This window comes from Somniosus microcephalus, chromosome 9 (genome assembly GCF_052327205.1).
Source record: "Somniosus microcephalus isolate GS21.2 chromosome 9, FLI_Smic_1.0, whole genome shotgun sequence".
Lineage (NCBI taxonomy): Eukaryota > Metazoa > Chordata > Chondrichthyes > Squaliformes > Somniosidae > Somniosus > Somniosus microcephalus.
The window spans coordinates 243017536-243031783 of record NC_140995.1 but is presented as its reverse complement, the minus strand read 5'-3'; the positions used below and the strand labels follow the sequence as shown (position 1 = coordinate 243031783).

General features: G+C 44.2%; 1 protein-coding gene across 1 annotated transcript in view; it reads right to left on the bottom strand.

Moving 5' to 3' along the window:
- Window positions 1-6432, bottom strand: part of enah (ENAH actin regulator) — a 286829-nt gene extending 280397 nt beyond the window's left edge. The window contains exons 1-3 of the mRNA XM_085998252.1: window positions 6393-6432; window positions 2317-2351; window positions 2020-2197 (exon numbers count right to left, since the gene is read on the bottom strand). Coding sequence (XP_085854378.1) covers window positions 2020-2197; window positions 2317-2351; window positions 6393-6432 — 253 coding nt within the window. The remainder of the gene's footprint in view (window positions 1-2019; window positions 2198-2316; window positions 2352-6392) is intronic.
- Window positions 6433-14248: the final 7816 nt, after the last annotated feature.

Here is a 14248-nt window from a genome sequence, read left to right as displayed (position 1 = left end):
TCCCTTTTGTCATTTAATCTCTCCTGCCTTCCACCTGACCAGACCTTCCTTTTTGTTCTTTCCTCTCCTCCCCCTTTTCCCCTGCCTCTGTACTTGCTTAGAACCGGTTACATCTCTAACTTCTTCCAGTTCTGACGAAAGGTCATCAACCTGAAATGTTAACTTTATTTCTCTCTCCACAGACGCTGAGTATATCCAACAATTTATGTTTTTATTTCAGATTTCCAGCATCCGCAGTATTTTGCTTTTGAACCTACAATTATATAGTGCCTTTCATGTAGTAAAACGTCCCAAGGCACCTCACAGGAGCGTTACCAAAAACAAAATTTGACAGAGCTATGATGATGATGTTAGGGCAGATGACCAAACGCTTGGTCAAAGAGACAGGTTTTTAAAGAGCATCTTAAAAGGAGGAAAGAGAAGTAGAGGCAGAGAAGTTTAGGGAGGGAATTCCAGAGCTTAGGTCCTAGTCAGCTGAAGGCACGAGCACCAATGGTGGAGCAATTAAAATCGGGGACGTTCAAGAGGCCAGAATTGGCAAAGCACAGAGATCTTGGGGGATTGTAGGGCTGGAGGAGATTACAGAGATAGGGAGAGGCGAAGCCATGGAGGTATTTGAAAACGAGGAGAATTTAAAAATCTAAGCATTGCTTAACTGGGCGCCAATATAGGTTGACAAGCACAGGGGAGATGGGTGATGAGCGAGTTAGGTCACGGGCGGCAGAGTTTTGGATGACCAAGTTTATGGAGGGATAAGTACATAAATGATTAAAATATCATGGACAGGTACAAAACATTAAAAAGGCTAATGGAATGCTGGCCTTTATATCTAGAGGACTAGAATACAAGGGGGTAGAAGTTATGCTGCAGCTATAGAAAGCCCTGGTTAGACCACACCTGGAGTACTGTGAGCAGTTCTGGGCACCACACCTTAGGAAGGATGCACTGGCCTTGGAAGGAGTGCAGCGTAGATTTACTAGAATGATACCTGGACTCCAAGGATTAAATTACGAGGAGATTACACAAACTAGGGTTGTATTCCCTGGAATTAAGATTAAGGGGTGATTTTATCAAAGTTTTCAAGATATTAAGGAGAACGGATAGGGTAGATGGCAAGCTGTGCGGCTGCACAGTCATCTGCAAGCTCCCGCGCAGGCCGCTCACTGGCTTTTCCATTGTAGATACCGCGAATGCTCAAAAATTTGAATGGGGAGGCAGGCCACGCAGAAGGCACTACAGCTAACGGGGGATGTTGGTAGATAGAGAGAAACTATTTCCTCTGGTTGGGGAGTCTAGGACTCGGACTCCAGGACTTGGGGACATAGCCTAATAATTAGAGCCAGGCCTTTCAGGAGTGCAGTTAGGAAACACTTCTACACGAAAAGGGTGGTCGAAGTTTGGAACTCTTTTTTTCCCCGCAAACCACAGTTGATGTTGGGTCAACTGTTACTTTAAATCGAAGCTTGATAGATTGTTAACCAAAGGTATTAAAGGTTATGGGGCAAAGGCGAGTATATGGAGTTTGGTCACAGGTCAGCCATGATCTCATGGAATGGCGGAACAGGCTCAAGGGGCTCAATGACCTACTCCTGTTCCTGTGATAGGAAACTATGACCTACCGCGGTGGCCTTTAGCTTATTTGGGTGGGGGAAGATAAAGGAGAAAAGAAAATGGCCCAAGGTTCACACTCCTGAATATAGTTGCCTCTGCTAGATGATGCACATTTTGGACGGGGATAGATCAGACGTGGCCAGGATCTATCTTCCCCCTTCCCCCAACTCCAATTCATTGGCCTGCCAACCTGTTTATGCTCATACAAAACCACTTGAGCAAGGCAGCAGAAAAAAATGCATCAGTAGAATAAGCAAGGGGTTCTAACATATATCTAGCCCCAATTCAACACGGTCACCATCTCACTCCTCCCCAGCATCATTCTTCACTTCAAATGACTACTAATTCATTAACAAAATACATTTTAGAAACTGCAATTATTTGTATCAACATTTGGAACAGATGTACCTGAGTCCTGGGAATTTAGCACTTCCAAGGCATGCATCATGGCACTTGCAAATACATTGGCATCTTCTTTGCTGCCAAAGTTCAGACCGTACACCTGCCTGGCATCTCGCCACTGATGAAAGGTCTGTGTGGCCTGGTTGTACTTCAGCCCCTTCGGAATGGCACAGTTTATCACCACCTGTCAATGAAATGGTGTCAGAAGTTTAAAAAATGGTCAAAAGCAAGCACTGGAGCTACCCCCAATTAGAGGTCGAGGTGGGAGGAAATTAATACGTGAAAGTGATGCCACCCTCATACCTGTGCAACAGGCATTTCAATAGGATTCTTCTCATCTGAAGTATAAAACACACATGCAATAAGCTAGAGTTTATATAGAAACACTTGTGTGTGAAATTAACTGAAGGAACAGAACAGTGACCTTATTTATACCTGTCAAGTTTTGTGAAACTGCAGATTCTCATAGGCAATATCTATTGGCTGAATAATCGCAATTACTACATAATTAAAAAACTATAAACTTTGCTCATTCATCAGGGAACTTGCAGACAAAGTACATTTTGCTGTGTCTGCTGTTCAGATTGTAAAGGATTTTCAGATTATATTTTGTAACTATGATTTGTAGATCTTGTTTTGTATCATAACATTTGCCTATGACAATTATAACAAATACACAGCTTTCAGAGATCTAGATTAATGAAGCAGATGGGCCAAGAAATGGCAGATGGATTTTAATTTAGACAAATGCAAAAATGCATTTTGGAATAAGAAACAAAGTCTATAAACAATAGAATGCAAAAATAGGAGGGTGAAGATTCAAAAATCAACAAACCTTGTGGAGACTATACGCAATAAGAAATGTCACCCCTTCCCCGCCCCCAATCCAAAATGGTCTGATTAACGCTTTGAAAAAGGAGCTATGTATTCCATTAGGAATGCAACCAGAGGTATCGGCAGAGATGATTAAATACATCGAACACACAAGTGCTTTCTTTCTGCGAGGCTACTACTAGAGGGCAGCTGGTCATGGCTTAATAGTAGAGATGGGAGATTGGATAGATTTGTGGAGTTTAGTTTGATTACTTTTCAGGACCAGGGAGTAGTTATGCAGAACTTTCTCACAGGAGATTAAATAGGTGTAGTGGAGTCAATGATGGGAGTAAACTGTACACAGTCGCACGAGCAGGATTGCTGGGCTCAATAGTCTTTTATCTGTTCTATGCTTAGTACTAAAGAAAATAAAGTAATTTAAAATTCTATTTCACTAACACTTAGTAAAAAACTAAGCCAAAGGAAGTAACTTGATAAAAGGTCAGCGATTGTGACATAAAATACATCAAGAACACAGCATTTATACATGCAAAACTTGCAAAAACTCACTAACGGCTTCAAAAAAGCTTACATCACTTTGAAAAGCTGACCGCTCAAAAACAGCTCTCAATATAGGCCGATGGCAAGTGAAGGCAAGGAGTTAGACTGAGTGTAGTGGGATAAGGGCCAGTCATATCTGAAGCAGGAGGTACATCCAGTGTTCCATCACTTTTATTTCAGTACACAAAAGCGCTGCTTTAAATACAGGAGGAGAGTACTGAAGTCAGGAGGTTTTCATGACATGCAGGCAACCACCGAAGAATGTGTTGATTCTTTATACCTGTTTTGGTGTAGTGAGATTGTAATGAAATCGGTTTGGCTTGCCTGTATTCGTTGTGCACTCATGTATATTACCCTCCCCCACACGGTGTATAGTTTCACTTCCTCTTTCCTGACTAACCTGGAAGGTTCCAGGTCTTGGCTCTTGGCTCCGCCCCTGACTTCTCTTACTTAAAGATCCCAGGATCTGTATGACTCATTCCTGTGAGCCAGTCGGTGTGTTGAGATGTTAGCTCTGATCTTAGTGATTAAAAGCCAACTTGTTTAAGTTAATAACTTCTAGTTTTGTGGTTATTGAAGGCACATCAGAGATATTCTGGAGCTTACTCTAATTCCAAAGTTTAAAAAATAGCAACACTAATCGCATTCTCAATTTTTTTTTATTCATTTATGGGATGTGGGCGACGCTGGCTCGGCCAGTATTTATTGCCCATCCCTAGTTGCCCTCGAGAAGGTGGTGGTGAGCCGCCTTCTTGAACCGCTGCAGTCCGTGTGGTGAAGGTACTCCCACAGTGCCGTTAGGGAGAGTGTTCCAGGATTTTGACCCAGTGACGAAGAAGGAACGACGATATACTTCCAAGTCAGGATGGTGTGTGACTTGCAGGGGAACTTGGAGGTGGTGGTGTTCCCATGCGCCTGCTGCCCTTGTCCTTATAGGTGGTAGAGGTCGCGGGTTTGGGAGGTGCTGCTGAAGAAGCCTTGGCGAGTTGCTGCAGTGCATCTTGAAGACGGAACACACTGCAGACATGGTAAGCCGGTGGTGGAGGGAGTGAATGTTTAAGGTGGTGGATGGGGTGCCAATCAAACGGGCTGCTTTGTCCTGGATGGTGTCGAGTTTCTTGAGTGTTGTTGGAGCTGCACTCATCCAGGCAAGTAGAGAGTATTCCATCACACTCCTGACTTGTAGATGGTGGAAAGGATTTGGGGAGTCAGGAGGTGAGACACTCACTGCAGAATACCCAGCCTCTGACCTGCTCTTGTTGCCACAGTATGTGTGTGGCTGGTCCAGTTAAGTTTCTGGTCAATGGTGACCCCCAGGATATTGATGGTGGGGAATCGGCGATGGTATTGCTGTTGAATGTCAAGGGGCAGTGGTTAGACTCTCGCTTGATGGAGACAGTCATTGCCTGGCTCTTGTGTGGCACGAATGTTACCTACCACTTGTCAGCCCAAGCCTGAATGTCGTCCAGGTCTTGTTGCACGCGGGCATGGACTGCTTCATTATCTGAGGAGTTGCGAATGGCACTGAAGACTGTGCAGTCATCAGCGAACATCCCCATTTCTGACCTTATGTTGAAGGGAAGGTCATTGATTAAACAGCTGAAGATGGTTGGGCTTAGGACACTGCCCTGAGGGACTTCTGCAACGATGTCCTGGGGCTGAGGTGACTGACCACCAACCACTCTCCTTTGTGCTAGGTGCGACTCTAGCCAGTGGAGAGATTCCCCGCCCCCCCCCCCCCCCCCACTCCGATTTCCATTGACTTCAGTTTTACTAGGGCTCCTGATGCTGCCTTGATGTCAAGGGCAGTCACTCTCACTTCAACTCTGGAATTCAGCTCCTCTGTCCATTTTATTCTACAAGTAACAGGAGTTGTGAAATAAAGCCAGTTAATGCATTCAAACCAGGGAATTCACCTTCACAAAGAAAAGCTGCAACTTGTCTTTAGGAAAATAAACCTTCTGGTAAGGCAACAACCGGGCATGCTACAAAAACAAAATCAAAAATAGGCCTTAAAAGCTGCATTTTAGTAGATTTTTTTTCTTTGAGCCAAATACTAAATACACACACTTCTATTATTGCCACTCTCAAAAACCAACAGCTTATCAAAAATATTCTGCTTCAGGCTTGTGTGCAAACTGAAGAAAGTAATGGCTGAATGGTTAGAGGGCAGGACTGGCATCAATCTCGTTGGAACATGCTCCAGTGCCAAGCTCCAAATGAGTAGTTAATGACCACTTTCAATCCCAGCAGGAAAACAAGCTCATTTTTCTTGTGAAACACTGACAATACTAGACCAGGGCTGGAAAACGGACTATTGGCAAGTCTGAGCATCCAGTTTGATTTTCCCAGTGGTTCCCCGAGTTCACTCTTGCAATACGTGGTTGATGTTGGGGCAAAAATATTAGAACTGCATCTTCCATCATTGCTTTAAGATATTAATTACAATTCTGACAAACATTTTGAACAAGTTATTTTGCAGGAATCTTTCCTTACTTAACGTTTGCCATTCATTCTTGAATTCTTTTCAAGCAAACAAGAAAATTAGTTGATTATGATTGCTACATTCTCCTACATACACAACAGCCATCATTAATATTTGTACTGCTAGAGATGGGAAGAAGAATGCCCTTCTCCCAAAGAACTGACAACTTGACCAACACCAACCAAACCTCCCTTGCTACCGTTAGCCCACGTTTGACGAGCAGCGGAGATTGAGTTTTAAGACTGGGTCTCCGACCAAGAATCGCTCACACCAACCATCACATGAAGGCTAATATGGGGACAAAAACATGCTCCAACATGTAACACATTTGATTTACCATATACTTATATAAACAGCAAGCACACACCTAATGTGAAACTAACTTGAAATGCTATTCTCTTTATTTGCCTGTCCAATCATTATTGGAGTGACAGGTCAGTAACTCATTAGCCAGCTGCTATTTAAAATATATAGTACCTATATATCTTTCACAGTTCTGAATCATCACAGAAGTACCTACTGTCGGTCAGTATCAGTGTCTCCAGAACAAAAAGCATCATGATGTAGCTAATATATAAAAAAAGTAATTTTGATGGCTCTAAATTGTTCCTATATTTAAGTTTTTTTAAAATTTAGCTTTGAAAAGGGGCACGGTTAACTGCATGGGACCAAGATTGAAAAGAGGCGGAGATACATCTGGAAGTATGAATTATGTCACACCAATTGTGGAACACAATGCCTGACAATTAAAATCTACTTTAGCAAAGGCTTTGAGAGTCACCTACACAAAATATACAAAGGAATGCTGGAGATATTAGAAAACTTAAGAAACTCCAACCAGCAACCAAAAACACCCAAAATCACAGGTGGAATAATGTGCTGTTTGCCTTGGTCAGATCTGTAGCTCTACTTAGCGACTACCAAAAGTGGAGAGCTATAATGGTCTAGTGAATAAATATACCATGTGGTGCGGCACAGAGCCATACAAAGCAAGAGAATCTCTGCCTATCTCGGGTTAAATCACTGGCTGTACTGAGTTAGCCAATTTCAGTTGGGATAGCAGTGGAAACTATGATTCCTTTATCATACATGGACTAAGGAAGAAAATATAAATGTCACATCTAGCGCTTGTCTTCCGAAAGTATGCACCTGTGTGATAACTGACGAGAAGCAAGTCAGTTCAGTTGTAAGGGCTTCCTTACAGTTGAGTTCACACATGGAGAATAGCCACTCGGATGAGATACAGAAAGCTGGTAATGCCCGTCGAACAAAGATCTCTCAAATTCCCACCTTCACACTAGAGTAAGAAATCTAAGAGGAAAAAATGAACAAAAAAGTGGAGGAATATTAATATAGGTGGAGAAGGCAGAAACAAAGCAGATATCAATATGAGAAAAGTGGAAGGGACAGAAAGGGCAATACTTCAACTTAACACAAATATATAGATATATACCAGTCGCAAACCACTATCAAAATATTAGGGCCAGTAGACAAAAGAGAAACTCTCTATAATTCACTGCTGCAGCATTGCACTGAATCTGTAATCATTTCACAAATAAAGTCAAAGATATGGATTGGTGTACTCCATCAGGTTATTTGTTGAAATGTCCTCCAAATGAATCCCACAACCCTGGTTGCAAAATAGGAGTCAACTCTCAGATATATTCCACAACATAGAATCATAGAATGGATACAGCACAGGAGGCTGCCATTCAGCCCGTCGAGCCCGTGCCGGCTCTCTGCAAGAGCACTTCAGCTAGTCCCACTCCCCCACTCTGCAAAATTTTTTCCTTCAGGTACTTATCCAATTCCCTTTTGAAAGCCGTGATTGAGTCTGCCTCCACCACCCTTACAGGCAGTGCACTCCAGATCCGAACCACTCGCTGCGTAAAAAGGTTTTTCCTCATGTCGCCTTTGGTTCTTCTGCCAATCACCTTAAATCTGTGTCCTCTGGTTCTCAACCCTTCCGCCAATGAACAGTTTCTCTCTACTCTGTCTAGACCCCTCATGATTTTGAACACCACTCAACCTTCTCTGCTCCCATGAGAACAACCCCAGCTTCTCCAGTCTATCAGCGTAACGGAAGTCCCTCATCCCTGGAATCATTCTCGGAAATCTTTTCTGCACCCTCTCCAAGGTCTTCACATCCTTCCCAAAGTAGTGCCCAGAATTGGACACAATACTCCAGTTGAGGCCGAACCAGTGTTTCATACAGGCTCATCATAATTTCCACGCTTTTGTACTCTATATCTCTATTCAAGCCCTGGATCCCGTAAGCTTTTTTAAAAAAAACTGCTTTCTCAACCTGTCCCGCCACCTTCAACGATTTGTGCACCTATACCCCTAGGGGTCTCTGTTCATGCACCCTCTTTAGGATTGTACCCTTTAGTTTATATTTCCTCTCCTCATTCTTTCTACCAAAATGTATCAATTCGCACTTTTCTGTGTTAAATTTCATCTGCCACGTGTCCACCCATTCCATCAGCCTGTATGTCCTCTTGAAGTCTATCACTATCCTCCTCACTGTTCACTATACTTCCAAGTTTTGTGTCATCTGCAAATTTTGAAATTGTGCCGTGTACCCACATCCAAGTCATTAATATATATCAAGAAAAGCAGTGGTCCTAGAACTGACCCCTGGGGAACACCACTGCATACCTTCCTGCAGTTCCAAAAACAACCGTTCACCACTACTCTCTGTTTCCTGTCACTTACCCAATTTCATATCCATGCTGCCACTGTCCCTTTTATTCCATGGGCTTCAACTTTGCTGGCAAGCCTATTATGTGGCACTTTGTCGAACATCTTTTGGAAATCCACGTAGACAACGTCAACCGCATTCGCCCTCATCAACCCTCTCTGTTACCTCATCAAAAAAACCCGATCAAGTTGGTTAAACACGATTTGCCTTTAACAAATCCGTGCTGGCTTTCCTTAATTAAGCCACACTTGTCCAAGTGACTTAATTTTGTCCCCGATTATTGTTTCTAAAAGCTTACCCACTATCGAGGTTAAACTGACTGGCCTGTAGTTGCTGGTTTCTATTTACACCCTTTTTTGAACAATGAACACTTACAATTCTCCAATCCTCTGACACCACCCCCATTTCTAAAGAGTAAGAAGTCACACAACACCAGGTTATAGTCCAACAGTTTTATTTAAATCACAAGCTTTCGGAGCGCTGCTCCTTCGTTCACCTGACGAAGGAGCAGCGCTCCGAAAGCTTGTGATTTCAAATAAAACTGTTGGACTATAACCTGGTGTTGTGTGACTTCTTACATTTGTCCACCCCAGTCCAACACCGGCATCTCCACACCATTTCTAAATAGGACTGGAAGATTATGGCCAGTACCGCCACAATTTCTTCCTTCCCTTCCTCAGCGTCTTAGGATGCATCCCATCTGGTCCTGGCGACTTATCTACTTTAAGTACAGTTAGCCTTTCTAGTACCTCCTCTATCAATTTTTATTCCATCCAGTACCTCCGCAACCTCCTCCTTCACTATGTCTATGGCAGCATCTTCTTCCTTGGTGAAGACAGATGCAAAGTACTCATCATTACAGCTAATAGACAATCATCTTCCTGTCACAGCCATGTGGATCCCATGGGTGAGTGCTTAGGGAGCTGTTGGTCGGCAGATTAGTAATCCATTAACTATTGCAATATCAACTCACCTTTTGGTAGGGGTAATGGATGCAAGTGCCACCAGAAATGCAGAGTAACTAGCAATACACATTCATTTGGTGACTATCAGCTAATATCTATTTTCTATAGGAGGTAGGCTCTTCTATTATAGAATCATAGAATGGTTACAGCAGGAGGCCATTCAACACGTCGGGCTCAGGCCCGTACTGTTCCACTGCACTGACAAAAATTAAACACAAGTTTTACCGTGGCATTGCTTTCTTTAAATCTGACCCAGTATACAAGGGATTAAAAATCAGCTGCAGTCACAGAAATCTGTTTGGTCACCCCTCCAAATATCTCCTCCTTTGACTTCCTCCCAAACCCACAACCTCCACCACCCAGAAGGATACGGTAAACAGGCGCATAGGAACACCATCACCTGCAAGATCCCCTCCAAGTCACACGCCATCCTGGCTTAGAAATATATCGCCGTTCCTTCATCGTCAGTGGGTCAAAAATCCTGCAACTCCCTCCCTAACAGCACTGTGGGAGTGCCTCCATCACACAGCTGCTGTTCAAGAAGGCGGTTCACCACCACTTTCTCGAGGGCAACTGGTGATGGGGAGTAAATGCTGGACTTGCAGGCGACGCCCACATCCCAGGAATGAATAAAACCAACTTTGCCTGGTTAGCCCTCCCCAAATGCATTACCTCACACTTCTCTGCATTGAATTCCATTTGCCACTTTTCTGCTCACCTGACCAGTCATCCTGCAGTCTACAGCTATCTTCCTCACTCACTATCAAATGCACAACCCTCATCGCCCCTCCTCATTGAGTTTTGAGAGGTGGTAATCAAATTAGTCAGACACGACTTTCCCTTAACAAATCCATGCTGACTGTCCTTGATAAATCAGTGATTTTCTAAATGATTGATTTATACTGTCCCTCAGAATTTTTTCCAATAATTTTCCCACCACTGAGGTTAGGCTGACTGGCCTGTAATTACTCACTCTATCCCTTTTTAAACAATGGCACAACGTCAGCAGTCCTCCAGTCCTCTGGCACCGCGCCTGTAGCCAGAGAGGACTGGAAAGTGATGGTCAGAGCCTCCACTATTTCCTCTCTTGCCTCTCAACAGCCTAGGATACATTTCATTCAGGTTGTATCAAAATTTCACTGGAACCAAACATACAGTATTTAAAGCTGTTTTTATATTGGGTTAAGTGGGACGCCAGTGGGCAGCCCTAAAGTAAATTTGATGGACTCGCAAAGGCTAGCAAATGGGAACGGCAAGTAAAAATGGGTCGTCCTGGCACTGACTTTAACAACTCTAGCGATGTTTTTTTGTTGTAGTTGCCACATTAGCATCCCAATTATCCTAATATAAAAGCAAATTTGAACAGATGAAGAAAGCACAGTGAAGGTTGCCCTATCCACTGGCTCTTCACTTAAACTTAGCTCCCAAATTCCCAGACCTCTCTGCCGTCAAAACTATGCTTCTCCACTAGACTAGTGATCTAGTGACTAGTGGATCGCGAGTGGAGTTCGGGGCCAGGGATCACGAGAATATCAATGCTAATTTGATCCTGTGCGAGACAACATCATTCATGTCCGAGGCCGGGACCCAGGAGCGAGGACGAGCCCAGCAGCGAGGTCAAGGCCCAGGAGTGGTGCAGCGTGGACCAGCAGCGGGGTCGGGGCCCAGGGAAGGTGCAGCACGGGCCAACAGCGAGGTCGGGAGGACCACAATGCATCCTACGAAACCCAGGCAGAGAGGACCTGCGGGAAGGAGGGAGGAGGACAGTAGGAGTATGTTTGTGTGAGTGTGCTAGGCCATTGTAGCAGAGCCTGGTCTTCAATCGTCTTGGGTCCCCTTGCCATTGGACCAAGACCTTGCTCTGTCAAGCCCGTGTGGCAGCTGGTGTGCAACGGCCACCCCACGTTAAAAGAATTCACGCACAGGCATCTTCCACCCTTTAAAATGAAGTTCGGGACCTGGAACGTCAGGACCCTCATGGACAACCCCAACAGTGACAGACCGGAACGCCGTACTGCTAATCGTTGCCCGGGAGCTCGCAGGCAGCACAAGGAGCGCACGTCAACCCAAGCACCCCACCCACCCGCCCCTTCAACCACCGTCTGCCCCACTTGTGACAGAGACTGTAGGTCCCGCATTGGACTCATCAGTCACCTGCGAACTCATTTTTAATGTGGAAGCAAGTCATCCTCGGTTCCGAGGGACTGCCTAAGAAGAAGATGATACATTTCATCCAGGCCTGGTGATTTATCTACTTTCAAAGATGCTAAACCTCTTACGTAGAAACATAGAAGATAGGAGCAGGAGTAGGCCATTCGGCCCTTCGAGCCTGCTCCACCATTCAACGAGATCATAGCTGATCATCCAAACCCTAGCACCCGGTCCCTACACCGACAGCCATCCCACCCAAGCCCTATCCCCGTAACCCCACGTATTTATCCCCGCTAACACTAAGGGTCAATTTTAATCATGGCCAATCAACCTAACCCGCACATCTTTGGACTGTGGGAGGAAACCGGAGCAAACCCACGCAAACACGGGGAGAATGTGCAAACTCCACACAGACAGTCACCCGAGGCCGGATTTGAACCCGGGTCCCTGGCGCTGTGAGGCAACAGTGCTAACCACTATGCCACCGTGCTCTTAATACTGCCTCTCTCTCTACCATCATCCCATCTAATAGTTCACACTTCTCCTCAATTGCAATGCCTGCATTATCCCTCTCTTTTGTGAAGACAGACGCAAAGTATTCATTGAGAACCATACCCACGTCTTCCGCCTCCATGGATAGGTTACCTTTTTGGTCTCCAATAGGCCCTACTCTTTAGTTATCCTCTTGCTCTTCATGAGATATCTGAACTCCTCTAATTCTGCCCTCTTGAGCATCCCTGATTATAATCGCTGAACCATTGGTGGCTGTGCCGAGGCCCTAAGCTCTGGGATTCCCTGCCTAAACCTCTCCGCTGCACTACCTCTCGTTCCTCCTTTAAGACGCTCCTTAAAACCTACCTCTTTGACTAAACTTTTGGTCACCTGCCCTAATTTACCCTTGTGGCTCGGTGTCAAATTTTTTGTCTTAAAATACTCCTGTGCAGCGCCGTGGGACATTTTACAACATTAAAGGCGCTATATAAATACAAGTTGTTGCTGTTGTTGTGATTAATATCTAACCTTAACTATTACAGAATGTTACAGCATAGAAACAGACTGTTTAGCCGATCAAATCTGTGTTGGTGTTTTTCTCCCCATATCTTTCAATATTCCCATTTATCAAGCAACTTTCAAGGAAGTCAATGGTCTCTGCTTCAACTTTTTTTTGTTTTGATCTGAAGATACAGGCACTACACAGATAGTATGCATCAGGTATGGGCAGAGCCAGTGTTGCAGAGGAGCAAGTGAGCAGTCCTGGTGATAGATTGGCTGTGGGTATGAGATTTAAAGTTTAGCTCAGGGTCAAACAGTATGCCAGGATTACAAGCAGTTTGATTGAGGCTGCAGAGTCAGCTAGAATCAGTAGTAAGGGAATAGCGATTTTGGCAGAGGCCAAAATAATGGCTTCAGGCTTCCCGATGTTGGACTGGCAATCTGACAGCATGGAGGTGTTGAGGCAATCTGACAGCATGGAGGCTGTGGGAAAGAGGTCAAGTGACGTAGAGATAGAGATGCACGCAAAAGCTGATTCTGTGCCTGTTGATGTCACCGAGAGGCCAACAATAAGAGAAAGGAGGATGAGGATAGATCCATTACCAATTGTACATATAAATGTAGAGAAAGAATTAGGCCAATCAATGTTCACCCTATCCATTAGTTGGTGCAACCGCATGCGCGACCCTACCAGCAACACCCAACTCCTGGAGAAAACACAAAAGAAAAACAAAAAAAAATCTATGGCCCGTTTCAGGAAAAACCTGATTAAGATCAACCAACTCAGCACATTCCAAACCAAATCTGGCACCTTCCTGAACCACATGGTTCAGTTATACACCCATTTCAGTTTGATGAAAATCATGTAAAATCTGGTTGACCTACTGCTGTGACAGCTTAATGATCATTTGCACATTCTGAGAAAAGGGAATAATTTATTAAGCCTTGTAACAAACCAACTAGGTTTAATGTTTAACTGAAGTGATAAATTTTGACTTTGTCATTGGAATGCGCAGGAGCGGAAAAGACCACTGCAGGCCAGTCAGAGTGTGTAGGAAATATCATACCCCAATGTTACCTGCCATACTGTTCTCAAATTCTACTCAAGGTACTTATGCAGCTCATACAATCAGCCCCCACTGCCTCCCTTCACTATATACAGTAGTATAACTTACACAAAACACTTATTGCCATTCAACATTGGTTCAACATGAAAGCCGACTTTCATCTCTTGTTTATTCCCAGGCTCAAAGGACACGGTGATATTCTGCATTCCAGTTTCTGCTTTAGAACCAGACACACTCAGGCTTACTTTCCAGGGCTGCACATAATTTGGATCCTTCAGCAATAATTATACTGAATTTAGTCAGTCCTTAGACAAGCAATTAGGTGGAATACCTCAGGATAGTAACAGTTGTCACATCTGCAACATGAAGTTCACAACCTGCTTGGCTGAGGACTGAATTTCCCCTTATATTTCATTCTTAATTTACCAAAAATGCAGACTCTACACAGCAAGACAATCCAATCAATGCCATTTGTGCCCTCCAGACCTTTTTTCCTCCA